At 37.7% G+C, this 26,915-nt stretch overlaps 1 protein-coding gene across 1 annotated transcript in view; it reads right to left on the minus strand.

Moving 5' to 3' along the window:
* The window catches only part of hth (Meis homeobox homothorax), a gene marked incomplete in the record, with an annotated part of 832,122 nt that overhangs the window by 130,085 nt on the left and 675,122 nt on the right, over positions 1–26,915 (minus strand). The window contains 1 exon segment of the mRNA XM_081729908.1: positions 18,494–18,570. Within this exon segment, the coding sequence (XP_081586034.1) occupies positions 18,494–18,570 (77 nt within the window).

Here is a 26,915-nt window from a genome sequence, read left to right on the forward strand (position 1 = left end):
AAGTCTTAGGATTAGGAATTAGATTTTGGGATTTCGTCATCTATGGCGATGTTAGCCCGTCACGTAATAGGGATGACGTCCCTCGGCGATCACACTATCCGAGGAAAGGGAAGGGAGCGGGCTAGGACCTGCATGTTACGTACCATCCCGGCATGGCAGGCCGACTTTTTCGACCAACTGTACCCATCGGATATGGAAGACCTGAAAGATGCTTAAAGATAATGACAGATTAATAGCGGATCGCACATTATTTCGTAAATGAGTTCAAGCAAATTTTAAAAAATTGCTATTACAGTAGACTCCGAGTACCCGGCCTAATATGACAGAAGGACAGGCCGGATAACACAAACATTGGATAGAATGGAGGTCTATGAACTCATTATGCATACCCCAAGAACAATTTACGAATACAGTACTGTACTGCTATAATTAGGAACAGCGGCAAGCGTACTGTATTGAGGTCCGTTACACACTGACGAAACAAAGAACAAGGAGCAAAACGCTGCTCTTTTCCTGTTACAACTTGTATTTTGCACGCGGCACGTAGGAGCAGACGCCCGCTTCCAATGCCTTGGCAATGTTGCCAATGCAACACCTTGCTTTCCTCCTTTAATAACTACAAAAGAAAACTAGGCCGGATAGTCGCAAGCCGGATACTCGGGAGTATATAGTGAAAGTAAAATCAAATAATTAACAGCTGCAGACACCTAGTTATGGTATGCGACACTTCGTCAAAGTGAGAAATATTTATGATCGTCTTGCCAAAGTGGGAGAAAATACGCAGCAGCTGCGATTATCTGGTCGAAGTGATGTCAGAGGACAATACTGCAGAGGCGGATTTAGCCCGGAGCCGGGGGGCCTAGGACCCCCTGGTTTTTTGAGTGCCAAAAATAATTTAAGTTATTATTTATACATTTTTCAAAGTTTGTATTAAACTCACGATATTCCTATCGCAGTCTGGGTTCTGGCTGCCCCCTCCCCCTTAGTTTTTATCTTGTAGACTCGTCGCTGTAGAGGTTGTTACATGATGGAAATTAAAGCATGAAATGACAGTAAATAATCACCTAATCAAAATAGGACCAAATGGTGAACGGTAGTTCAAATTATTGAGAACCGAGTGAAAATACGTTGGTCAGCCATCCTGACCGAGATTTCCTAGGGTTCATCTGGATACTGGTATGGAACCTTAGACCTCCGCCAACTTCGTTACATATCATTTCCATTTATTGCTGATTATTAATAATTACAGTGTAAATTAACCTTATTAGTTACTTGAAGCTTGAGAAGTAAATAAATAAATAAATAAAAAATCAGGCTCTTCTGGTCTAAATGAGCTCAAATAAGCGATTTCATTAGTGGCCTCAAGTGTGCAACACTTGCACTCACCTGCACCAAAGGAGTTCAAGAAAGTGACAGTTGTGGTTACCTGGTCGAAATGAGTAAAAAAGAAAAGAAAACAATAGATCTCCCTGTTATGCATTTGCGTGTGCGGAGAGATCTTTTTAAAACATATTGATGGAAGCACGCCCTATAGCATTCTTCGAAACGATTGGAGGGTTTGAAAGGCCATTATGTGTTTACGTTGCAGTGACAGGAAGGCCATAAAATCTTCACTTGTGCGAGTGAGCGGTGATTTTCTTCTCTTTTTTAAGCAGTAATGAAAAAATAGGCATTGATGACACTTTCGGTGTGATGCACGCGTTTCACTCACACACACACACACACTCTCTCTCTCACGCACAATTTTCCATCACTTTGCCCTTTTTTTATCTATCACTCCCTCTTTTAACTCCACTTTCATCACAACTATTTATTCTATCTTCCCTCCTTCCTCCCGCAAATAAGACAGAACAAAAAGAAGAGAAGAGAAAACACTACGAAAGTTCCAAAAGTCAAAGTAAACGTAATAGCGATCGCTTACTGAGGAACACCTCCCGAGGAGTCGTTCCTCCTCATTCCTGATTGCAAATATCCTGGACTCCACACAGCGTCGTCCCTCCCCTGCCACACTGGAATCTACTCTTCCTCCCCCCGCCCGCCCCTGTGGAACCCTCCACATTTCCATTTCCTGGTACAATAGTTCATTAAAAAGGTGTTTCGTAGGCTATTTGGTAGGCTATTAGGAGCCTGATATTACTCCTTGGAGGGCCATCCTCGAGAAGAAACATTAGAACGGGAATTCTTCCAGAAATAGCAGCGACAATGAAAAGAGACTCGTAAATTACGAAGAGATAAGAGACAGAGAGGAAAGAAAAGGAAAGAGGAAGGGGAATGAAGAAAAAGTAAGGTACAATGAAATGAGAAGAAAACGAAAATAACAAGAAAAATCTGGAAATGATGAATAGGCCAAGTCAGACGCGGTACAAGACGTTACGTAGACTAAGGGCGAAATAAGTAAAAAATAAAATGAAATAAAGCAAGACAGGGAGGAAGAGAAGATAAAAGAGATACAAGAGAAGGAGGAAAAGATACGGAAAATAAAGAAGAAAGAGATAGTGTAGAAAAGAAAAGATGTAGAAGAAAATGAGTTAAGAAAGCGAATGAGATGGAAAATGTTCGGATGACAATTTCAGGGTTTCTTTCTTTCTTCGTTTTTATCGTTTCTTTGTCCCCCCTTTTCTCCATCTCTCTCCTTCCCCGTTTCGTGATGATAACAGCAAGCGACCCGACCTTTTGCAATATTTTCAACTCACTTTTAATTTTTCAACCTCGCTTTCATTTTATATTTTTTTTCATTTCTTCTTCTTTCTTTACATGTTTACGCATAGAAAATATTACTTTTCGTCTTTATTATTATTATTATTATTATTATTATTATTATTATTATTATTATTACTTCTCTACCTGCCTGTACATTTTTTTTTTTTTAATCTAAGCAAAATGAAATTAAGTAAATCTTTGTTTTACGTCTCGTGGTACGCCGGCTAGGTTAGAGGAGACAGTGATGATGAGAAATGAATGAAAATGGTGGAATGAAGAAAGTGGAAGGAAACGGAGAACCGCGTGGAAACGAACGCACACGATTTCTGTCTACCACAAAACTCACTTGGCGCGAGTTGGGTTCGAAGCAAGAACCCGATGCACCAGAGGTGAACGCTCTATCACCAAACCACAGTGGTTCCTTAAATCTAAGCACTTCTGAGCAAACATTTGAAGGGTGAAAGGCAACCGATTGGATTAGATGAGCAAGATTTCTGTTTGTGTGGTCCTGAGTTCGATCCTGATATATCGCTGAGAGACTTTTTATGAATAGAGAATATAAGGCTTATATTTGCATTCTGCTGGCAGAACTGAAGAAAAGACCTTGGAAAAATTCTAGGTCAGAATGACTGGTCACGGGATTCGAAACTGGAACCTCCTTATTGATAAGCCAAAACATTAATTACTAACATATGCAGGTCTAGTACGGAACTAACTAATTTTATGGTCTATGGAGCCAAGAGGTTCAATGCCGCGTTCACAAAAGCTCTCCACTGACTTCTGTCCTTATACAACTGGATCCAGTTTCTACTTTGTATTCCTATTTCTGCGAGATCCATCTTAATATTGTCTTCCCATGTGCGCCTAGGTCTTCCTAATGGTCGTTTTCCGATTGGATTTCCAGTTGAAACTTTGAAAGCTTTCCCACTTTCTTTTATTCTAGCTGCATGACCTACCCACCTGAGCCTTCTAAATTTGATGACCCTAACAATGTTTGGTAAACGCCCCGTTCCCTGCCAGTCCCCGTTCGTTTTGGGTCCGAATATTCGTTTCAGGAACTTCCTTGAGCTAATGGGTGAAGGAATAAGCTGAAAATCATTTGTACTTCAAAATATACTATTCCTATATTCGTGTGTTGCGTCAAGGAAAAAAAAAATGAATCCTAAAACATCGGAGTCCTAAAACATGGTAGTAGCAGTACCAAATATTCTAATATAAGAATAAATTTACTTATAAATTTTAGATAATACTCTATTTTCAAGATGATACTCAGTTTTAATGTTCCAATTACGCAGTGTAGCTCAACTTCTGATCATTCAGTTGTTAGAGTGAAATGAATCTGTATCTGAAAACTAAGGCGCTTTAGTAATATCTTTCCATCCCATACTTGGTTCTTGTTCTATGTATTAAGACGTAATGCTATTGGAAAGCGGCAATATTTAATGACCTCCAGTTATTTTAATTCCGAGCACGGTACTGCAAGGAATGCACAATACACTATTTACAACATTCCGTTTTCACCTCTCCAACATGCTCGGGATATGTCAAGTGGTACTTTATATGCATGGATTACATAAATGAATCGATATTTGAGGAAGGTTGAGAGTTTCTCGGAACAGACTAATGCATTTCCCTTGATAATTGAAGTGGGATCAGGCACACGAAAAGAAACAGTGCTACCCTCAGGCTAATACCGAGAAAAGCGCTAAGTGAGTACATTTTTGTAGAAAATGTAAAGAAGAAAATGGGAAAACTCCCAAGAAAACCCACGACGATATTTCCATAATTTTATATTTTGTGACGAAGTGGCTAAGGAGATATCCTTTTTTGCATGGTCCCGGGGTTTGATTCCCGATGTAGGAAGTCCTTACCTGTGATACCACCAAGATAATAATGCAGATCTTACTTTGTACAGAAGGTTCTTGTGGTACAGCTCAGATGCACAAAGAAAATGTTAAATCCAGTGGCGGCGAAAACGGTCCGTGTCCCCTAGCCTCCTATACAACTAAAATAGAAGCCATATCCAAATCAAGCTTCATTATTTGAGGGGACCTCTTTCACAGTGGCGTTTACAGAACCGTTATGACCGCCACTGGACGCTAAACAACTAATCGCAACTTTTCATAGTTCGAGATCGATCCACGGACCCTTCCGTTGAGCTAATGTGAGTGGCTCAGAAATCTTTGAAATGAAATGAAATCTTTTAGTATTACGTTTCACGTTTACGCCGGCTAGGCTAAAGGAGACGGTGACGATGAGAAATGAATGAAATGGTGGAATGAAGAAAGTGAGAGGAAACGGAAGAACCTGAGAAAACCCGCGCACACGATGTTTGTCCAACACAAAGTCTACTATGATCGAAACAGGGACCCTACGCACTAGGGGTAAAGGCTCTCACTGAGCCACTGCGGCCCCCGACTCTATCTCAGATTTTGGTTGGATGATTTACGTTCAGCATCCCTATAAAGTACCAAGGCTATATGAGACGTGGACCTACACCATACCGGGAATCCAACCTGGGACCCTGTGCAGTAAAGGCATCGCGTTAATCAGTACACCGACGGGAAAACCTCAGTCTATTTGAGACTTGCTGGGAGAAAAAAAAATGTTAAGAGGACTTTTGTGCTTGTCAAAATCATTCTCTGGATTTGATTAAACACCAAACAACAACTTTAAATCGTGCACCAGTTGTCTTCATACTTCTCACTCTTTAACTTTGCTTGTCAGTTGTCGACACTGTTTTGGTCTGAAGAGAGCTCAAGTGGCTGGAACAATGACGTCACAGGAATAAAAGTAGAAGAAGATAGACATCCGAAAAGGGCCATTTTCCACACAAACAACAGAGACGTCCAGTAGTAAGTCAGAGAGTTTCGGCGGGCAATCGCTCTCCTCTGAGTCGTAAAGAGACAACGATACATTAGGGAGGAAAATAGCGTGGCTCACTTTGGCCTCTCTTTTCCCTTCGCCCGGATGGCACTTAGGAAATGCACACAAGTAGCCCAACCGCTAACCTTAAGGGGGGAATAAGCAACACAAACTGCCAATCCTATTTACTATAAAGTCAACGTTTTTACCTACGGAATGACAACAGTTGCACTGCATGTAAAGAAATATAAAAGCAACGAGGTACAATATTACGGTGCTACCTTAAAAAAAAAAAATTGCTAAACTCATCAACCGTTAGACTTCAAATAAGGATATCATAAATTCAATTGCTGACACTGTTTAACTGTTACAAGACGCTCTTTCTTATCACACAAATGCAAAAAAAAAAAAAAAAAAAAAATCTTTCAGTTTTACCTCCCACGGTTATGCCGGCTGGACTAAAGGTGATAATGCAAAATAAATGCAATGGTGGAATGAATAAAGTGGGAGGAAACGGGAGAACTCCGAGAAAAGCCTGGGATCGAACCAGGGACTCTACGCAGCACAGGTGACCGCTCTACCACTGAGCCACCGCAGGTCGCTACTCAAATGTCGACATGGTACTACAAACTTCTATCTAGTTCTTTCTTCGTATAGTTCTTTTATTTAACACACATCAACTTACAGAGGTACCATCTCGTCATTAGCTTGGTGGAACCTGAAAACCCTGAGAAAAGCTTAGTCAGGATGGCTTGCTGCATGATTTAAGCCCGGAACTTCATTTTTTAGCAATTAAATATTTTAGTTTAACGCCCCACGATTATGTCCTTTAGCCTAATGGGAACGGATGATTAAGGCAAGAGAATGATGGCGGAAGAAGCATTAGAATGAGAATGTGGGAGGAAACGGGAAAGCCCTCGAGGAAACCCATCAACAATTTTGAAGCAAGAATGCTAACCACTATCTACGCCCACTTGATTTCTTCGCTTCGCGCTACTTTCTCGCTACTCGCGAAATTCGCATTTCATACTTAAAGCTGATTTATTATGGATAATTAGAGAAATATATCGTTATGTAAATGCAACGTAACCTTTTGTAAGTACGCACTTGAAGAGGAATGAAGAAAGAACAAGGTAAGAAAGTTGTGTCCTTCCTGGATATATAACCTTCAAGCCAAGAAAAGAATGATGGTTGCATACTTACAGGCATATTGCAGAAATCATTGCTGCACATTTTGGCTAGTCCGCGAATTATATTTTCCTAAACAATTTCAAATACATTGAATGTCTTTGCTTATAGTAAATTGAGGAAGCAATGTATTTCTGTACTATTATGTTTAGATGTCGAATAATGAATAGATGGATACTTCATATCATAGTTTCATCGTACTTTTTTAGTAAAAGCGTACGAAAATATGACTCCAATCTCATTTAATTTTAATTTTAATGCTGCCACGTATCTGAATGCTTAACAAGAGTTGTCCTGGATTCGATTCCCGCTCTGGTACAACTTTCCATGTTAAGTGAGTACCGTGAGAAAACTGGAGAACAAGTTACGCATTGGGATAAGATTAAATGACTATATATCATTCAATTAAAGGTGCGTCATAGTTTCACAGGTAGTAGACCAGGAAAGAGCAATACAAACTGGTTGAGACATATCTGAAGTGAGATTGTATTCATTGAAATGAGATTCATGACGTTTTCCTTCCATGGGAAATACGGTGGAAGGAAGAAGAGGGAATATACGGAAGACACAAATGATGGAAGGTTTTATAAGCGGAAAATTACTACGCTGAGACAAAGAGGTTAATCGAGGGAAGCTTTTGCATTAAAACATCTACTAAACTCCTGGTGTAACAGCCCTAGAGGCCAGAGAATACCAGCGGCTTGAGGCACACATCGGCTCCCCTCGCAGTTAATTCTAGATTTCTAGACCAGAGTTCACTATTTCTATCTTTCAAGTGGCTCCCCAATTTCCTCACGACGCTGGGTGAATGTCGCAATACCAACACCACTTGGTGAATACGAACGATCATCCACTTTTCTTCAGATCAAACCCTGCACTGCTTGACTTCACTCTCCTCACGAAAATCGGCATTCTAGTGCAGCTAGGAAACCTATCAGTAACATACAATGATGAAAATAATATTTATAACCGCGATTATAACACACAACGCAAGTCAGTCTGTTGCTTAAAACCAGCAGATTAAAAAAAAAAAAAAAGCTCTTCTCCAATAGCATTTAGAGAGATTCTACTCCCACTGTAGCAAAAAGGTAAAAAGTGCATTAAGAGATACTGTTATCACATTCGTCCATAAATGCGGTTGGTACTTATTTGTCCCTGGTTTTATTTGCATTGGGATTGTAACGTATGCGAACTTTTGCGTTATCAATAGTCTCCAATGATAGCAGTCAGAATAATTTCGCTGCAACCACGATGAGAGAGCCTCTCATTTCCCCAATATCCGTCCATGAAACTTTAAAACAACATCCGTCCGCTATCTTCAAACACGAGAACCACCAGTATTCATTTCGTCTACTGACTGAATGTGAAAAAAAAAAAAAAATCTGTAGTCCCTCTCTTTTGGCCTGATGAGCGTACGCCATGGGAGCAGTTGATAGAACGTTAATGCCCGTCATATAACCAACCGCCCTACCATAACGAAGCTCGCTGGGGTCGCTGAAAGGGGAGAGCAAACGAAGATCTTCATGGGACTGATAACAGACGGGCAACACTCATTTATCACCCGAAAGAGAACTCTATGCAGACACTGGACAATCTCCAGTCGTTTCACTTATTTTATATATACACATTACAAAATACACACAAAAGAGTGAAAAAATAGTAGTAGTACTACGATATAGAACCATACTAGAAGCATGTGTGAGTAGTATTGAATTTTAGCAACAGTCATTCATGAGAGTTTCTTCCTCTCTCTCAAATCATCTTCATATTTGTACAGACGAACTAAACTTTATCACAATAACTTATCATCTTTTCTAACAGCATGTGTGGAAAATTTTATCCTGTACTGATATACAATTCACAATCACAAGGAAGATATGCTGGTTGCATAGATCACATACATTTTCAGTATTCGCCTCGAGTGGTTAAGGAAAGCTGGCGTCTAGCAGTTTGACAAAATACGTGTTATGTTGGATATGTTGTTGCCAAAGACTATAACAACAGAAACAGCAATCTCTCCCTGCTTATCCAGTAGCTAGCACGCGCGCTTTTAGTGTACGGGGTCCTGCGTTTGATTCGGTGCGCAATATCAAAAATGCCTGTTCGTCGATTGGAAAGGATAATGTATATGCAAAATATTTGAATATAGAGATCTGAGTAGAATAAATGACGATTGACACCGAATGTCACTGTTCTCCGCACGAGGAAAATAGATTTATGAAATATATATATATATATATATATATATATATATATATATATATATATATATATATATATATATATATATATATATATATATATATATATATATATATATATATATATATATTTAGCGCATTCCCTTCGTAGAATACGCATTTGAGTGAAAGTGTTACCTCTGTTTTTGTAGGCAACCAACAACGTTTTAAGTTATGATGTGTTGCCTAATCTCTTAGGGGCTGTTCCATGTAACCCCCATCTCACTCCAGCCCTAAGGCGTTAGGATTGTCTCCACAATATTATGTTCTAGATCAGCGTTTCCCAACCAGATGATGTGGGTTTTTGATCTTCACGCAAGCAATCATTCTGACCTCTTCATTTTTCCCTCTCTTCTCTTCTTCTACCTCTTAACGTACACCAATCATCTTGATTTTTGCCTCTCTCTCTCTCTCATACTTTTATTTTCTGGTTCTTTGGTTATCTATTTCGCTTGTGTCCCCCCTCCTTCCACTCGGTGTTTGCAACCCCTTGAAGGCAAAATAAGGGTCGTCAGGAAGAAAAAAAAGGGAAATGAAAGCAGGACTATCATGCGTTGTCTGCTGTGGTTGACAACTAACATTCTCTCTCGTTTTCTTTTTTCTTCTATATTTCCTTCGCTTCACTTCTTTTCTTGCTTTTCTTCTCGCTATTTCCACACAAACACACTCCTAAAACTCAATGAGAATAAGTAGTCTCGCATTATTTCCCAGGCACTATCTCCTGAACTCTCCACCCACACTTTGTCTCTCCCCTTTCCTCTTAGTAAAGCCAAAGCCATTGCTAGCAACACCCCCGGACAAACTCTGCAAACCCTCTTTTCCCTACACACACACACACACACACATGTATATAGATACACAGACGCCCTTCCTACTTTGGCAATAATCTCATTTAGACGCCATTGTTGTTCCAGTCCCAGGAATCTAATTAGCACGGAAAGCTGATCGGTAATTACTCGATTAATCAATCCGCCTTCCATTTGTGTGTGTGTGTGTGTGTATGTATATATATACACATCGGTGCCCCTCTTCTCTCCCGTGTGTGTACGCCATTAGAGAGAGAGAGAGAGAGAAAGGAGGGTTGCAGTAGGAGATTAAACAGTCATACGAACCAACTTCCCTCTTTGTTTTTCTCCCTCCGCCCCTGTTCGCTTACTTTCAGATCAATGTCCTAATACTAAACACACACCTCACCTCTCCCCTTCATAATCTAAGCCCTCGCTATTTTCGTTGTCACATAGTAATTCCGACCAAAGCATGCCTCCGAAGCGCTAGAGCGTCTCATTTTTTTATTTTTTATTTTTACTTTTTTTTAAATTCTTTCTCCTCATTTCTCTGTCCGTTTTTCTCTTTCATTTTTTGGCCATTTTCTATCTCCTGGTTGGTCGTTGCAGCTTCACTCCATTGGTACCAGATGGCACCAGAGTTAGAAAGAAACAAAAAAAAAGTAAAAACCAATCACATTTCCAAAATGGCGCCACCAAAGAGAGCTTCAAAAACAAGCCCAGAAAGAAAGAAAAAAAAAGACATTGAAATCGCAAATAAAGAAAGAACAAAATGCGAGGGCTTTTTGAGACAGACGAACCACTAAATGAGAGAAATACTAAAGATAGCAGCGATTAATTCGTTGAGAAATGATTATGAAAAACAGCTGTCAAAACGGATTGAGTTCTTTTCCACATCTTTTGTTCCGTGAAGAAAAAGCAATTAAGATTTCCAATAGGTTCTAAAATTTCAGGCGAAAAATATCTTCTGTTTACCACGAGATCATGTCTGTTTTCATTCCATTTCATAAGTAGCCGTCGCCTTATGATTCAAACTCTCACCCGTCACACAATGACTTCAGAAAATACAAGAGAAATTAGGTTAATTTGGTTGTTGACAATCCGACTCCATTTTAATTAATCAATTTTGTCTCAATCACTGAAAGTGCCAAAGTGCAACTGTTTGACGTGATAATGTTCGTGCAACGTTTTGTGTACTGTGCATTTGGATTCAAATATAACGGAAGAGAAGCGTGGCCAAAAGAAAAAAATAACAGAATGGAACCGGGATGTAAGTGAAATACATGAAATTAAAATAAATTTCTCGTTTAACGCCCCATAATGAGACTAAAGGAGATGATGATGATGAGAATGAATGGAATGATGGAAGGAAGAAAGTGGGAGGAAACGGGAGAAAACTTAGATACACGGTGTTTGTTCATCACAAAGTACACTTTACGTAAGCTAAGACTGAACCAAGGACCCCAATGAACCAAGGAGTAGCCCACCTCTACCACTGAGGCAAAGTGGTCATAATCCATGTAATATATATGAAGATAATAGAACACATAATAATAATAGATCATTTTCTCAGGTCAGCAAGCATTGGATTGGTTTGAGACAACTTTCCATTTTCTCCTATTCTGAGCCAGACTTCATTTCCATTGGATTAGTTTGATGCAGCTTTCAAATTTTACCTATTCTGAGCCAAACTTTTCATTTCCATTGGATTGGTTTGACGCGGCTTTCCATTTTTCCCTATTCTGAGCCAGACTTTTCATTTCCATTGGATTGGTTTGACGCAGCTTTTAAATTTCACCTATTCTGAGCCAGACTTTTCATTTCCATTGGATTGATTTGACGCAGCTTTCGAATTTCACTATTCTGAGCCAGACTTTTCATTTCCATTGGATTGGTTTGATGCAACTTTCCATTTTTCCCTATTCTAAGCCAGGCTTTTCATTTCCATTGGATTGGTTTGACGCAGCTTTCGAATTTCACCTATTCTGAGCCAGACTTTTCATTTCCATTGGATTGGTTTGACGCAGCTTTCGAAGTTCACTATTCTGAGCCAGACTTTTCATTTCCATTGGATTAGTTTGACGCAGCTTTCGAATTTCACTATTCTGAGCCAGACTTTTCATTTCCATTGGATTGGTTCGATGCAACTTTCCATTTTTCCGTATTCTGAGCCAGACTTTTCATTTCCATTGGATTGGTTTGACGCAACTTTCCATTTTCCCTTGTTCTGAGCCTCACTTTCTATTTCTATTTACCCTTTCTTCCCTATATCCTGCATTATTTAGTTCATATGTACTTCAATCGTGACCTTCCTCTAGATATTCTTTCTTCTATTTCCTTCGTAGCTAACGGCGTGATTTCTCCGCCTCACAATGTATCTAATTATCTCATCTTGTTTTTAAAAGTTTGTAATTGCAGACATTTAGAGATTTAATTTCACAACAATATCGAAGCCAATGTTAGTTGGCAGCGATTCTGCCTATTAAGTCAATGTATTGGTTTGTTGGTTAGTAGCGTCCCTTTCACTTTCGAAGCATGGTATGATACATGGACTTACTAAGGCTTAACGTGGGTTCGAAACCACATGAGCTCCTGCTCCGGTATCGAACCCGGATCTCTCATTAAATCAACGAAGACGACAAAAAGTAACTTGAAATGAAATGAAATCTTTGAGTTTAACGTCCCATGTTTATGCCCGTTAGACTAAGGAGACAATAATTAAAGCAATTGAATGATAATACAAGAATTGGTGAAATAAAAAGTGGGAGGAAACGGGAGTACCCCCAAGAAAACCCATGGGCACGCTGTTATCTACCAAAAACCCTCTTGGCCGGGGATCAAACCTGGGACCAACGCACAGAGATAAGCACTGTACCGCTGAGCTACAGTGTTCCCTGATAATGAAATGAATGATAAAGGAAAGATAATAACACCCATGTCCTGAGAGAGATTCAAACTTTGGCCATTTTTATGCCTCGGAATAAAATCCACATCAAAACTACTCGCTATTTAATACCTGTAAATATTTGTCACTTCTAACAATAAGTAATAGATTAAACCCAAGTGTTTTCTTTTACTTTATACTTTTTGCTTTAACTTTCTTATTGTTGAAGAGTACAAAAAAAAGATAATACGAAAAAAAGATATGAGGTAAAGCGGTGCCATCTAGTGAACTACGCTGCTTTAAATTTACTTAATAAAAAAGAAAACGAAAAAAAAATGACACCATCAACGCTTGTTTCTTTGCCCCTACAACACGACTATTTCTGCTGCGTATGTGTGTGCATGGCTGTCTATACGTAAGGAGTACTTAAGGATCGGAACACTATTCCCATCTGACGGTCATTTTCTCCCGTTCTTTTACTCTCTCGTTAGTTGAATTCAACTGCTAAAGATGGTGTAGTTTGCGTTTTACGACTGCGATGAAGCCGTTTAAAATGAAGAGAAAAAGAAAGTAGTTTTTGGTGGCGTCTCTACTAAAAAACACACAGACACAAGGAACATGGCGTAAAAACGACAGAATAAGGGGTAAGATTTTTTTTTTAAAAAAAAATCCTTTTTCTAAACAATATAAACATTTACGAAAATTTCCTTTCCTTCTACACGTTGTAAAGCTTTCCGTCCCTTTTTTTTCTGACCCTTAAACCTCTGTGGCAATGAAAACCTCATACAGTAAAACTTCAATTTTCTGGATCGCCAAGTACCAGAATCAAGAAGCAGGAAATAAAATATACATTTACAAGTACAAACTTATTAAAGTGTGAATTGCATGTATTCTTTCGTAAATATATTTACAGTGATAACATGCAAACAAGTGTTTTGAAATTAAAAAAAAAAAAAAAATGAAATGAAATGAAATCCTTAAGTTTTTTCGTCCCACAGTTATGCCGTCTCAGCGTTCATCTTAGCGACCCCGAAAACTATGGACTCGGCCTAATATCTGATCATTTATATACATACATATCTTCCGCCTCTAGGTTACACCGTCAAAGTGCAATGATAAAAAAAAAAAAAAAAAAAAGCATCCCAGGCCTGAACATCATTTATGTTGAAAATTTAATGGAGATGGGTAGGGCGGTTCAAGAGTTATTAAGTCACAAACTAAAGTGTTATTACTCACTTTCATTTTTATTTATTTATATAGATAGATAGGTTTTCAACACATTTTAAGCGCCATTTTTTCTACTTGTTTTTACATATACTTTTCACATTTCTCTAAAGAAACAATAAATATTACTCGTGAAGTTTTTCTTTAGAAAACACGTTTATTTATTTATTTATTTATTTAGGACCTACAATTCAAGTTGTGGCTATTTTGAAGTAAACCTGCATGCCAGTTTCGTTTCCTATTTCTAGTAAAGTTCTGTTCCCAAATTTTTGACTGTTTAAGTTGTATCTCCCACCCTCACTCTCTTCTCGTAGAGTGAAACTCTTCAAATAGACTGGTTGCAGAGAGTATAGACAATATGAAAGCATTTCTCTCTTTTATATATATATTCTCTAAATGTACTCAAGATACATTCGGGAACACAAAACAATTTACCCTCATTACACAGCTCCTTGTGCTAATTGTTGGGTGAATAATAATTTATTAATGCACCAACCGGATCCAATTTCGTCGCTTACCTCTCCTCGCCTTCATGTCTCTCTTCCATCTTAAAACCCGCCCCTTAACCGACGGAATAGAAGGGATAAAAGACGCTTGTGACGTCACAAACGCACCTACTGAAGAAAATGTTCTTTCACTAAGAAGTTCCAAGCGTTGGAGCACGAAAGGATGGTTTTGATATGAATGCCAACGAAGATATGAAACGAGATGCTCCCCACCACCACCTCCAAAACGCCTATGGCGTTACACAAACAACAATCACTTTGCGCTCGTCGTTTGTTTGTTTCTCTAAATAACTTCGGTTTTGCTAATTACGGATAAAGTGCTTTCTGCCTAGACGCGTTGACAGGATCACATTACAGTGAAGTTTTCTACATGACAATTAGGGAGTGCAATTAAAAGTTTGGTGATGTGGAGCACAGAAAAATAAATCTAGTTAAACTAAAAACTTTTTAATTAGCTTTCTCTGGCTATAAATATTACAGCTCATTGGATGAATATTAATTAATTATATATTATCCCAATATTTGGTTAAATACACAGAGAAAAAAAGTATGTGGCGCACGTAAAAACGTAGGTTACGTGTAAATCCTGTAGCTTTTGAACTTAACGTACAACAAACGTGTAACTGGAAAACTATATTTTATACGTACGAACGAATAAACAGTATATAGGTGGTCAGAATCTCACATACAAATTAACGTATGTAACATATAGCTGACGTATGCAATATACGGAACACTATTAGATGTCAGACATTCTGCAACAGAATGATGTAACATCTAAGCAGGAAAAATGGTAGCACTATGTAGCATATGAATATTGTATGCTCCGTACTGATTCCCGTAATAAACATAAGGACACCGTATATTTGTACAATATAGCGCTGACCGTATAACCGATTTTTCTCAATGTATATACTTCGAAATCCTAAAATTATCAGACTTGTGTTTCATGTGCGTAGTCCTGCGTTTGTTTCTTGGATAAAGCACACAATCATAAGATAATTTGTACTTTTTTTTTTCAGCACATTTGAGCGTTTTGGTCGGCTTAATAGCACTGGAAGATAACTGGATAAGGCATCGACTTTCAACTTCACTTTTTCTGTTTGTCTTCACAAAGTATGAGGAATTTTTTTTTTTTAAATATATCTAGGTATAAAAACCAGAAACAGTTTGTGGAAAATCGAAAACATACATTTAGGTTTTCTTCAAAGACCGGTTTTTACCGAAAGCAGTTTCGGTTTTCTTTCAATTATGGCAAACTATTTTCAATTATGGAAAAAGAGTTTTCGGTTTTTACTGAAAGCAGTCTCATTTTCGTCGCAGCCAGTATCTGTTCTTAAAGTATGCACTTTCAAATAAGTTAACCAAGTAAAAAGTTTTTAATAGAAAACTGAACTATTTTTTTAAAAAGTTTTAAAACCAAAACAGTTTTTTTTATATGGAAAACCGAACCGAATTTAAAATGGAAACCGCTCTATTGATAGAAAATGGAACCGGTTTCTATGCCCGCCTTAATCTTGACGCAAAAAAATAGTACCATACACCATCTTATCTCACTATGATGGATAAACTTGAAAAATTGTCGAACTTCGCCAAAAAATCGAATTCAGCACCCAATCGCACCAAAAATAAGAATAACATTATTTCAGTTACGCTTGACATAACTATGGTCGGCCAAACTGCCGTTATTTCTGGCTCTCTAAATTAGAGATCGTTACTTCTTGATTTAGATACCTCTGCATTTATCAACACCGAAAATTCTCTACCCATCGCGAACTGAACCCTGGACCTCACGCACCAAAGTTAAATGTGTGGTTGCATTGCAACATACTTTCCGTGGAAGTTCAATTAAACAAAATTAATTGCTCCCTGTTATTGTAACATTTGTGGTATTTATGCTGCATAAAATACGACTTGGAATATCACGAGGCGGAAACACCTTGTTCACACACACACACACACACAAGAAATTTATCGTTCTTCGTCTTTCATAGCGAAGGTGTTGCCAGTGCCTGCGACAATGGCTCCTCTGTGTGCCAAGAAACGGAAGCATTAGTCTGCGTGGAATTAAGCTGTACGAAAAGTCTTGACATCCAGCAGATCTATGAATTAGATACATTTTCTTTCTTTTTTCTTTTCTTTTTTTTAAGATGGGATGGGATGAACGGGGAGAGAAACATGATTACTTAACGGTTGGATTAACAAAATCGATCTCCTGGCGAATCAGAGCTTTGCTCAGGGGGAGGGGGATAAGGGAGGTAGAAGAAGTCATAAATTAACACGTTTTTAGCTCGGATTGGCTTCACAAGTCAGCGCTACTTTAGTAACGAAACAATAAGAACCATTCTGGAGATCTCTCTCACGGTTATAATATCTCCAAAGATGCATCTCCAGATCCAAATCTTTTCTTACTCCTCATGTCATTCTTCAGGATATTGGTTCTCAACCTTTTTTGTTAATCAGCACCTTCTTAAGACCTCGCAATACTTTGGCGAATTGCGGCAGAAAATAGATACACACACACACACACACACTTTTCAAAATGTCTCGAAATGAAATGATCCCACAATCATGCCCTTTAGTCTATAAAAAGACAGACGGTTAATGAAAGTGGGAGCACCGTAGTCTAATGGTTAGAGCGTGGTCCCGGGTTCGATTCCCAGCCGGTGCTTCTCAATTGCCCAGCGTAATGAGGCAAACTGGGGAGTCACGTGAAAGAAAGGCGTGACGGTCACTAGGTCTAGAAAGTTCTAGAAAATGCCGGTTAGTGACAGGGCTCGTCGCTGGACTGGACGTAGTTCAGCCAGTCTCTGACAGATGGCGTTGGAGCGGCTCAGGTCTTGAAATGACCTGTTACGTCAAGTTGTTTGGTGGTTAATGAAAGTGAATCTTCTAAGGCTGTTTTTCCCAGTTAGCTGAGGTCACCTTTCCGGATCTCTGTCCTCCACCTGTTTCTATCTTGTGTCACATCCGCTGTGATACCACATTACAGCATTACGTTCTTAACACAATCTCTCCACTTCTTCTTTGGCCGGCCATCATAAAAATGAATGATTGTGAAATTATTATTTTTTTTTGTTCTCCCCTACCGAGAATCGAACCCAGAGCCACATGCATATGCCAAGGCACACGCACTAGCCACGAGACCAACGGACAGGGCTCAAAATGTCTCTTATATGATGACAATACGTAGACACGTGTTGTTTACTTCAAAACTCGGAAATATTTTGAGTAAATTGTTATGGATCCAAAATTTCAAGCTAAAAATTTCCGTAACGTAATGATAAGATTATCTGTTATGTATGTTGAATATGTAATATCTCTATTGTAAACTTTTGAAGGAAATTACATTCTTTTTATTGTTTGTTATTGTAAGAAACAAGTTGACTTGAAAAATAACGTATGTTTATCGTGGTAAATAATAATTTAGCTCAGAATACTAAACAACGCCTGGTAAATAATATACTGAATGTTTAGCATGGTAAGTAACGCTTGTTTTTACGGTAAAGAAAGCTTGGTAAGAAGGCATGTTTAGCTTAGCATGGTAAATAAAGTATGTTACGCATGGAACACAACGCTTGATGAATAACGTCTGTTTGACATGGTAAATGTCACGTGTTGAGGTGTTTTTATAAGTTCAGATCGTACTTCTCACTCGCGAAACGTTTATAACATACGAACTTTATGAACATGCTGTAATGTTAATTAAAAGTAGGAGTTCCTATACAATTCCTACATAATCTCTTCCAACCTTACTGAATAACTCTGCACTACATATAATTTTGAAAAATAACCTATGGACACTGTTTCCAAGGAAATTCATATTTCAAAATCTGCACATTATAACTAGGGATGGTCCCATTTTTTTTTTTTTTTCGAAAAATAACTTTCCGAAAAATGAATTTTTCGGAAACGAAAAACGAAAAAATTTCAAAAAAAGAAATAAAATTCAAAAACGAATTTTTTTTCCGGAAAGTGAATTTTTTTCAAAGAAACGAAAAATCGAAAAAATAAAGTTTCCGCAAATTGAAAAACAGATTTTTCGAAAAAGGCCATCCCTAATTATAACAATATATTAAAAGTTACAAATACCGTACTCACCAATTATTGACTTGTAAGATGGTTAACCCCGTATCTTGCGCCAACTGTTTTTTCTGGTCTTCCGATGGGTAAGGATGCTGCAATAAAAAGAAGAAATACCTGCTTAATATATAAAGCCAGATAAATAGCTCATCTACACTAATTCTATGTGATAAGTTTGTGATTTTTTTTTTTTGTTTGTTTGTTTAAAGAGATACACTGTATTTTCCTCTATATTAAAAAAGCACAATTCATATACGGCAGTAATTACGTCTAGCAGGTTCAGGTGGGCATGTCATGTAGACAGGATGCAAGAAAGTACGAATGCTATCAAAGTTTTAACTGCAAAATCCAATCAGAAAACAATCATTACGAAGATCCAGACGCAGATGGGAGGACAATATTAAGATGGATCTCGCAGAAATAGGAATACAAGGTAGAAACTGGATCCAATGGCCCCGATCGGTAAAGCTAATGTGGTGCATGGACACTGTGCAATTAGGGTTTTACATTTCCACGATCTTGGTACGGAGAAGAGAGTGCCATCACCATCATGTTCTGATAGTGCAATCATCTGGTTAGTTAGTTACGGTGTGGCGGACGTATTGGTAGAATCTTCTTAGTCTCACTGCATGATCCTAATAAAAAGGTTTTGTGCTATTTGAAGTTTAGATGTGACTAGGCTTAACATGTACGATGATATATATAAGGAATGAATTATTGGCAATAATTTGGTACTCTACACAATTGGCCATAAGTAAGGGAAATTACTTTAGTTTACAGTTCCTAACTTAACTAACAATATCAGACTTAAGTCTAATTAAGGTTAGATTGTCGACAGTAAACTCCGATATAAGAACCCCAGGAGTAACGACAACGGGACCTAATATACTTAGCACCTTTTACCGAACTGAAAGCAATCAGGTTGACTATAGACCATACATTTTTTTTCTGGAGACTTGATACAAATACGAAATCAATAACTTGTGGTTTAAAGCAAAATAAGGGTAAGAGCCACTGGTTAAGAAACAGAGATGATCAACCAATCAAACTGGTACTTTCATCTAATTGGCACATCGATTCACTGAGCCCTTCCGGGGCAGATGTAATCTTCCCTTGTTTCCATTGTTTTCTTCGGGGATAAAAACCAGGCCTCTTTTCTTACAGGATTACATACGTATATATACGATTGTGTGAGGTGGCGCAGTATCATGTTGCAAGCAGATGAATCGGAAGACAGAACAATGCAGTCTTCTCTCACAGGAACAACACAACGAATGGAACTTCCATTCTTTTCATTTTTCTCTCTCTCTTTTCTCTTTCCTTCCTACTCCATCAAATGTAAGCAGTGATCGTGCACAGTGGTGGCAGGGGAAAGAAGAAAAATTATCTGCTTTACCTCGGAAATACACGAACGTTCACACATGCCATATATATGTGTGTATGTATATATGGATTCACAGGCTGACAATTCCGCTCGAAAAGGCAGCATCCGTTTACATTGGATCACAATAGAGAATCATTTTCTATTCATTGTAAAATTCCACTTTCCACGCTTCATTACAAATATGACTGACAGATGAAAGGCCCGCAACACAAACTACAAACCAACATGGAAAAAAAGAAATTAAGAAAAAAAACTGAGAGAGAGAGAGAGACTGGATTTCACTTTTCTTTTCTTTTTTTTAACTACCAACAAACCTATGTTTCCTAAAATGTCATAGTGTTACCAACTGAACTGTTTTCTTCCAAGTGAGATTTGACAGCAACAAGATTTTTTTTAAAAAAACGAAAGACAATGATAATAATAAAATGTGATTCCATCATATTAACTTTGCTGTTGATCTTTCATTTTCATTCACCAGAACGATCTTTCTCCATTTCTCTGATGCATTAATAATCGCATATTTGTTTCACAAATTTTCATGGCAGTGGCGGATTTGGCCCGGGGCTGGAGGCCTTGGCCACCATAGTTTTTCGAGTGACTATAAATAATTTAAGCTATTATTTATATATTTTTGAAAGTTTATAATAAACTTATGATATACCTATCATAGTCTCGGTTCTGGCTGCCCTTTCTCCCAGTTTTTAACTTCTAGATCCGCGTCTGTCCAAGGAACCGCGGTAGCTCAGTGGTAGAGGGCTCACCTCTGGTGCATGGGGTCCTGGATCGGTCTTAGCTCAGTGGTAAGTAGGCTTTAACGCGAATAAACACAATTTGCGTGGACTGTCTCATGTTTCTCCTGTTTTCTTCTAAATTTCATCATTTTACAATTTCGTTCATTATCACCGCTTCATTTAGTCTCTAAGCGAACACGTGGGACATTAAACTTAAATATAGAGAAATTTCCAAGGAACAACCTACTACACCAATATACATTGAAACCATCAACAAACAATGGTTATAAAAAGCCATAATTATGAGAAGGAATCGCACACCATCCCTGCACTTGGGCTTCAATGCGAGTTACAGCCTTTGGTGCCAAATACCCGAATTCGATTCCCGATGAGATTTCATGTAGTTCATATTCAACTATACATTGTATAGCCTTGGTGGTGACAAAATGGAACGCTATTTTCCCAGAAGCAACCGCCATCTCCGTTTTCGTCAGGAGAAACTGGGATAAACACCGAAAAAAAAAAATACAGTGCAATTAGAAGATCCTGCCACAAGGCTTGAAAGGAGTACAATGGCTCAATAATAGAGCGCTTACCTCTAGGAAGGGTTCCTGATTCGATATCAGGCCCAGTGAGTTTGTGACAGACAACATTGTGTTCCTGGGTTTTGTCGGTATTTTCCCGTTTCCCCAACATTCTCATTCCATTAATCTCCCGTATTCTTCATCCTACAAGGCACAAACATGGGACAAAGAACTGAAAGATTTAATTTCATATTCTCATATAAGGATTGAACCTGGAACCTCCTGACTGTCGAACAAGAACTGTATCTACTATCTCACATATCTTTATGCATCTACGACCATTTTCGCGCAGATACAAGATTTTTACAACGATAGACATCCTACAATATAGTACCGAGACCACATTATGTTCATTTTATGAATATGGACTCGTTGAGTCCTAAGTCCTTCTTATGTTAAAATTGACTTTCTATCTAGTAAGAATTTTACTGCAAGACACGCGTCGAGTTTTAATCCAAATAAGAAATCAATCAGATATGACTCGCTTTACAAAAACAATTACATGTTTCAAATTAAAAGTTTTGAGACTCTCTAGCAGTGGAAGGGATCTTCAGAGAATGTCCCACCAGGAAATATTCAAAGATTTCCCCTTGCAGAGTTTTCCCTTGCAGACAAACTCCCTTCACTTTCTGGATGCAGTGATCACATTGATCTGTCTTCCATTCCGTAGCCAGGGATTCAATCGGCTATAAAATTTGTTGTTGTATTTTTGTATTTGTTAAGGAGGTGGAGGGATTGGATTTATCAGAAATAGAGAAGGGAGACATTTAACTTTCCAAGCATATTCCTTTTTCTTAGATGTAGTTGAAGTTTTTTTTTTTTTTTTTTTTTAAGATTCGAAGCTTCAGAAAGGAGGAAGACTAGACATGGAATACTAGGATAACATCTCGAAGTTTCAGAAAAGATAAGGTTTGATTAGATAATGATTTTTCCTTATATATATATAATCTATAAATTTTATTATAAACAAGAATAAACTGATTAGGAAAGAATGCTACAGTAAAACCTGCCATATTGTCCACTTCTCTGATTTGGCCATTGCTTCAATTGGCCAAGTGAAACAACATGGTATTGTTACATTATACTGTAAGCTGGTTGCTTCTGCAAGTTGATCATATTTTACGGAACCAAGGCTGACCACCTTACGAAGGCAGGTTATGCTATCATTTATTCTTCACATCAATATTTAAAATATTGATATGTTATTTAGCTTAAAATTGGAGGATTAAAACTTTAAAGAAGCAGAAATCTTTGAAATGAAATCTCTAAATTTTACGTCCCACGATTATGCCGGTTAGGCTAAAGGAGACGGTGATGATGAGATAAATGGTAGAATGAAGAAAGTGGGAGGAAACGGGAGAACCCCGTTAAATCCCACGAGCACGATGTTTGTCCACCACAGTCCATACGGCGCGATCTGGGATCGAACCAGGGGCCCCAAGCACCGCAGGTGAACGCTCTACCACTGAGCCACGGCGCCCCCATTTAAAGAGGCAGAAAGAGCCAAAAGCACATTTTGCCTATATTTCCAATGTATTTTCCTTTTTAAAGAAGCGATAAAACACTAACCTAACCAGAGGCATGATGAGCCTAAGCCGCTCCAACGCCATCTGTTAGCGACCGGCTGAACTACGTCCAGTCTAGCGACGAGCACGCTGCGTTGTCCTGTCTCTAAGAGGAGTATCAGAAACTTTCTACACCTGGTGGTCATCAGGTCTTTTATTCACGAGACTCCCCTGTTTGCCTCACAACGCTGGGTGAACACCGGAAATTGGGGAGCAAGGGCCGGGAATTGAACCCCAGACCACGTGGACGTGAAACCAACTAACCAATAACCTACAGTGTCTCCCAACGAAGCGAAAATATTCCCAATAATTCACTAGTTTAATAATCAAATAATACAATTTTTACCGAACACAAATTAATTGAGGAATCATAAGATAATGTGTGTCAACTTTTAGATTTATTTTATTTCATTTATTGTTAAGAACTTTTTTAACATTCCAGCAAGATTTTTCCAACAATTAAACTCTCGTAATGATCGATTAAACGCCATGCATAGGCCAATCACCAAGATAGATCAATTAAAATAATTTATTACAAATCACAATACAGAAGTACTGATAGTTGAAATTCTTTTCAATTTAATAATAATAATAATAATAATAATAATAATAATAATAATAATAATAATAATAATAATAATAATAATAATAATAATAATAATAATAATAATAATAATTCTCGCCAATTTATATTTTTTTCCAACATTTTTCTTCTCTCAGTAGCTTACGCCCCCTTGCTTTTTGTTTACGTCTCCCTTCCCCGCAGCTGGGAGGCACTGTTCTAAAAGAATGAATATAACGAAACATTTATGCATATGTGATTTGATTCATATCGAACACACTCCGATTTCGAAAAAAAAAAGTTAAAATAAAAACTGAGAAATTGTGATGAAGTTGCAAAATTCGAATGTGAGACATGACACTCTTCCCTCCTCCTTCTCCCCTTCCCTGAACCCTTACATGACAATTATTTTAGCACAGAGCATCAAATCAGTTGATTTTCCAAATTGACAGCTTGTTATCTAAGGAACAAATCCTGTGATGCTGTATCAGCGGAAAGTGGCACCTCCGCACCTCCAATCAGAGGAGCAAGACAAGAGCGATCCGTGTTCGAGCCATGACGAAACCAATTTAAGTGACGCAACGCTGGACAGCTTTTTGAGAGACAAATCAAGCTTGTTACAGAAATCAAGCACCAGTAGTCACACGACGAAGCCAATAATTATTAACCAAATCTTATTATTTTTAGTAAGTTTGCAGATGAATTTAATTTTGTTTTCATTTGATAAAGCAAATGTAATTTTTTGCATAGTTAATGCAGGGATTATTATTATTATTATTATTATTATTATTATTATTATTATTATTATTATTATTATTATTATTATTATTATTATTATTATTATTATTATTATTACTGTTATTAATTATAGGATTATTACGAATAAAACTTTATTTAACCTTTCATCCCCTACTATTTTATATGTAGGTGTATATTGTATAATAAGATGTCACAAGAACACGCAGATATAGATATTTTTAGTTACAAAGAATATTTTCCATTCTACATAAATTTGTTGTATCCTGTATATCGTGCTATCTGTATTTTAACGTATATTTCCTTTCATATTATTATTTTATTATATGTGTATTTTAAAGTGTATTAAATACACTTTATAATAAGGGAAAACTGTAATTAGGCATTTGCCTGTTGTTTTTCCGAAACAAATAAATAAATAAATAAATAGAGGTGAAAGCCTAATCCCAATCCTCTTGTTATATCGTTCTGACCAATTTTCTGCCGAGTGTAACTCCTACATGACACATTTGTGTCCCTATATTGATCTACAAGACAGGCATTTTTCATTTTCTCGTGTGGGAGTTAATTTCTGAAAGTTATTTGGTGTTATTTCCGAACACGCTGAGAAAATGTCCTTATTCTAATCTTTATTTATTTATCATTCCACTAAGTGTTTCATTACACTCTTTTACAGCTTCGTTTAAAATAAGGGACACAGGTGGGACTTTAAAATAGCATTACATTTCTATTTTAAATAATGTTTTAGTCGCTCCCACCAGATGGCAACACTTACAAAGTATTGGAATGGAATAAAGACGCGTGAAAGAAACGGTCAGAATAACTATTACTTCTGCAATGTCTTCGTGATCTGTTTACAAGAATACGAAACACCCGAAATCGTTTCCAATAAATTCCATATTTTGGTGTTGTATTTCCGTTTTATCATTCCCTTTCCCATTCACTTTTGATGGCAGCCTCCTATGGCGAGGATCCAAAGAAGAGATTTCACTCGCCATGTTCCGAAGAGAATCAGCACAACACGCCGTTCTCCTCGGCTTTGTCTTCAACAAGGTTGCCACGATGTAGAAAATTATATGTATTTAACAGGTTAAAAATCCTTAGAATTCCCACGATAAGTTACGTGTAAAACTGTTTCATTTTGTTTCTTGGAAAAACATTTCGACATAGTTGACATAGTATTATGAAGCAAAACTTTCAAAAATGTGGGTATGGAAAAGTGAAGAAAAATTAGATCGGTTATGTAAAAACTGAGTAAGTGGTGGGAATATCAGGGAATGTTGATTCGTTTATTGTAAAGTATCGTACTTTTTAGCGCCGAAGCTATATGAGACGTGAACTTAGTGTTTAAGGTGAAGTTCGAATAATTGTAATGGTTCAAATGCATGGGCGTCTGAGGAAAATTTTCTAGGGAGGGCCATCTCCCAGGTTGCTATATTACGTTTGTTTTTTTTTTTTTGTTTTTTTATTTGTATGAAGAAAATCTTTATGAGTCAGGGGAGCGGGTGCCCATAGTCCAATGCTCTCCCGTCGGAAATAAATTCCAGGACTACCTGCATCAAAGATGCGCGCGGTAATCACTAGACTATCAATAGTAAAGGACCATAGAATAATACCACATGCAGTTAAAAAGATGAAACAATTTGTTGGAACATTGGCTGTGCAGAAATTGTATCCTGAGCGCCCTTAAAGAAGGCACGGCAGAAGGGAAAAGAGGAAGGGAATACTAAAACTAAGAATTCCTGTTAGGAAGAACAGGTTAACTGAGGACCATTTGCTTAGATTAATAATGTTCCCGTGCAGATATCGTTATGGCTCGTGATCCCGGATTCTATTCTGGTGGTGTCACATCGACTGAGTATAGTAAGGCAATTTGGAAAGTAATTTACTTAAAAGGTAGCGAACTTTGATTTAAACAACCAAAAATTGTTGTGATGGAAGAGGATGTGTGCTAACTACGTATTATTCAGTTAAACTAAAGATATCTGAGAGTTCGTGGCTGTAATAGCAGGAAACTGTGTAAAAGAAGCGAAGAAGTTTAACTAATTACACTGTTTTGTGTGTTCATAAATTTTGTTTCGGAGGTAATTTGTAATCAGTATCTTTTATTTTAGATCTACAGTGTGATATTATGTGCCATCTTAGAATTTTATTTATTATACTTCATATACTATGTGCCAGATCACTTTGCATTGAAATCATCAAAGTGATAACAATAAGAATGATTAAGGATGTGAGCCACAGCATACATTTAAAGGTATCATTTCGTTATTCGCCTGGTGGAAATAAGAAAACAACTCTGGTGAACACAGTAAAGAAACTCACGCAAATGCTACATATCCTTTTACCATAGGCAACCAACATTTCGTTGCTTTTGTGCAGGTTGCATAAAAACTAGAGAATGCCATAAAATTAACGTTAAAATTGCTGTTACCTGCGACGGGTTAAAGCATTGACTCTATTAACGAACTCACAAGAAATAATCGCTCTAGCTGTCTACTGCAAAATAATCGCTTCCGTTCAAATGTTATTATGTGGAGTAACGGGTGGTCGGGCATTCTAACATAAGACTCACTAGCGGGATCCTAATAACATGAGAAAAGTCAGAATGGTCGGATTTAACCCACTCGCCCTCGCCAGACGGGTAAGTGTTGACAACTTGTCTTAAGGAACATATATCACCAGGTAATGTCAATAATTTGTTCCCGTTAATGGTTGAATGGTTAACGTGCCTGTTTTCTGTCCACGATCTCCCAGGCTCGACTCTTGGTAGAGACATTTTCATCGGACACAAACTCGAATATTGGCTCCGATCTCACTTTCAAACAATACATCGCGTCTCGAATAGAATCGGTACT

This window comes from Thermobia domestica, chromosome 11 (assembly GCF_964235325.1).
Source record: "Thermobia domestica chromosome 11, izTheDome1.hap1.1, whole genome shotgun sequence".
Classification (NCBI taxonomy): Eukaryota; Metazoa; Arthropoda; class Insecta; order Zygentoma; family Lepismatidae; genus Thermobia; species Thermobia domestica.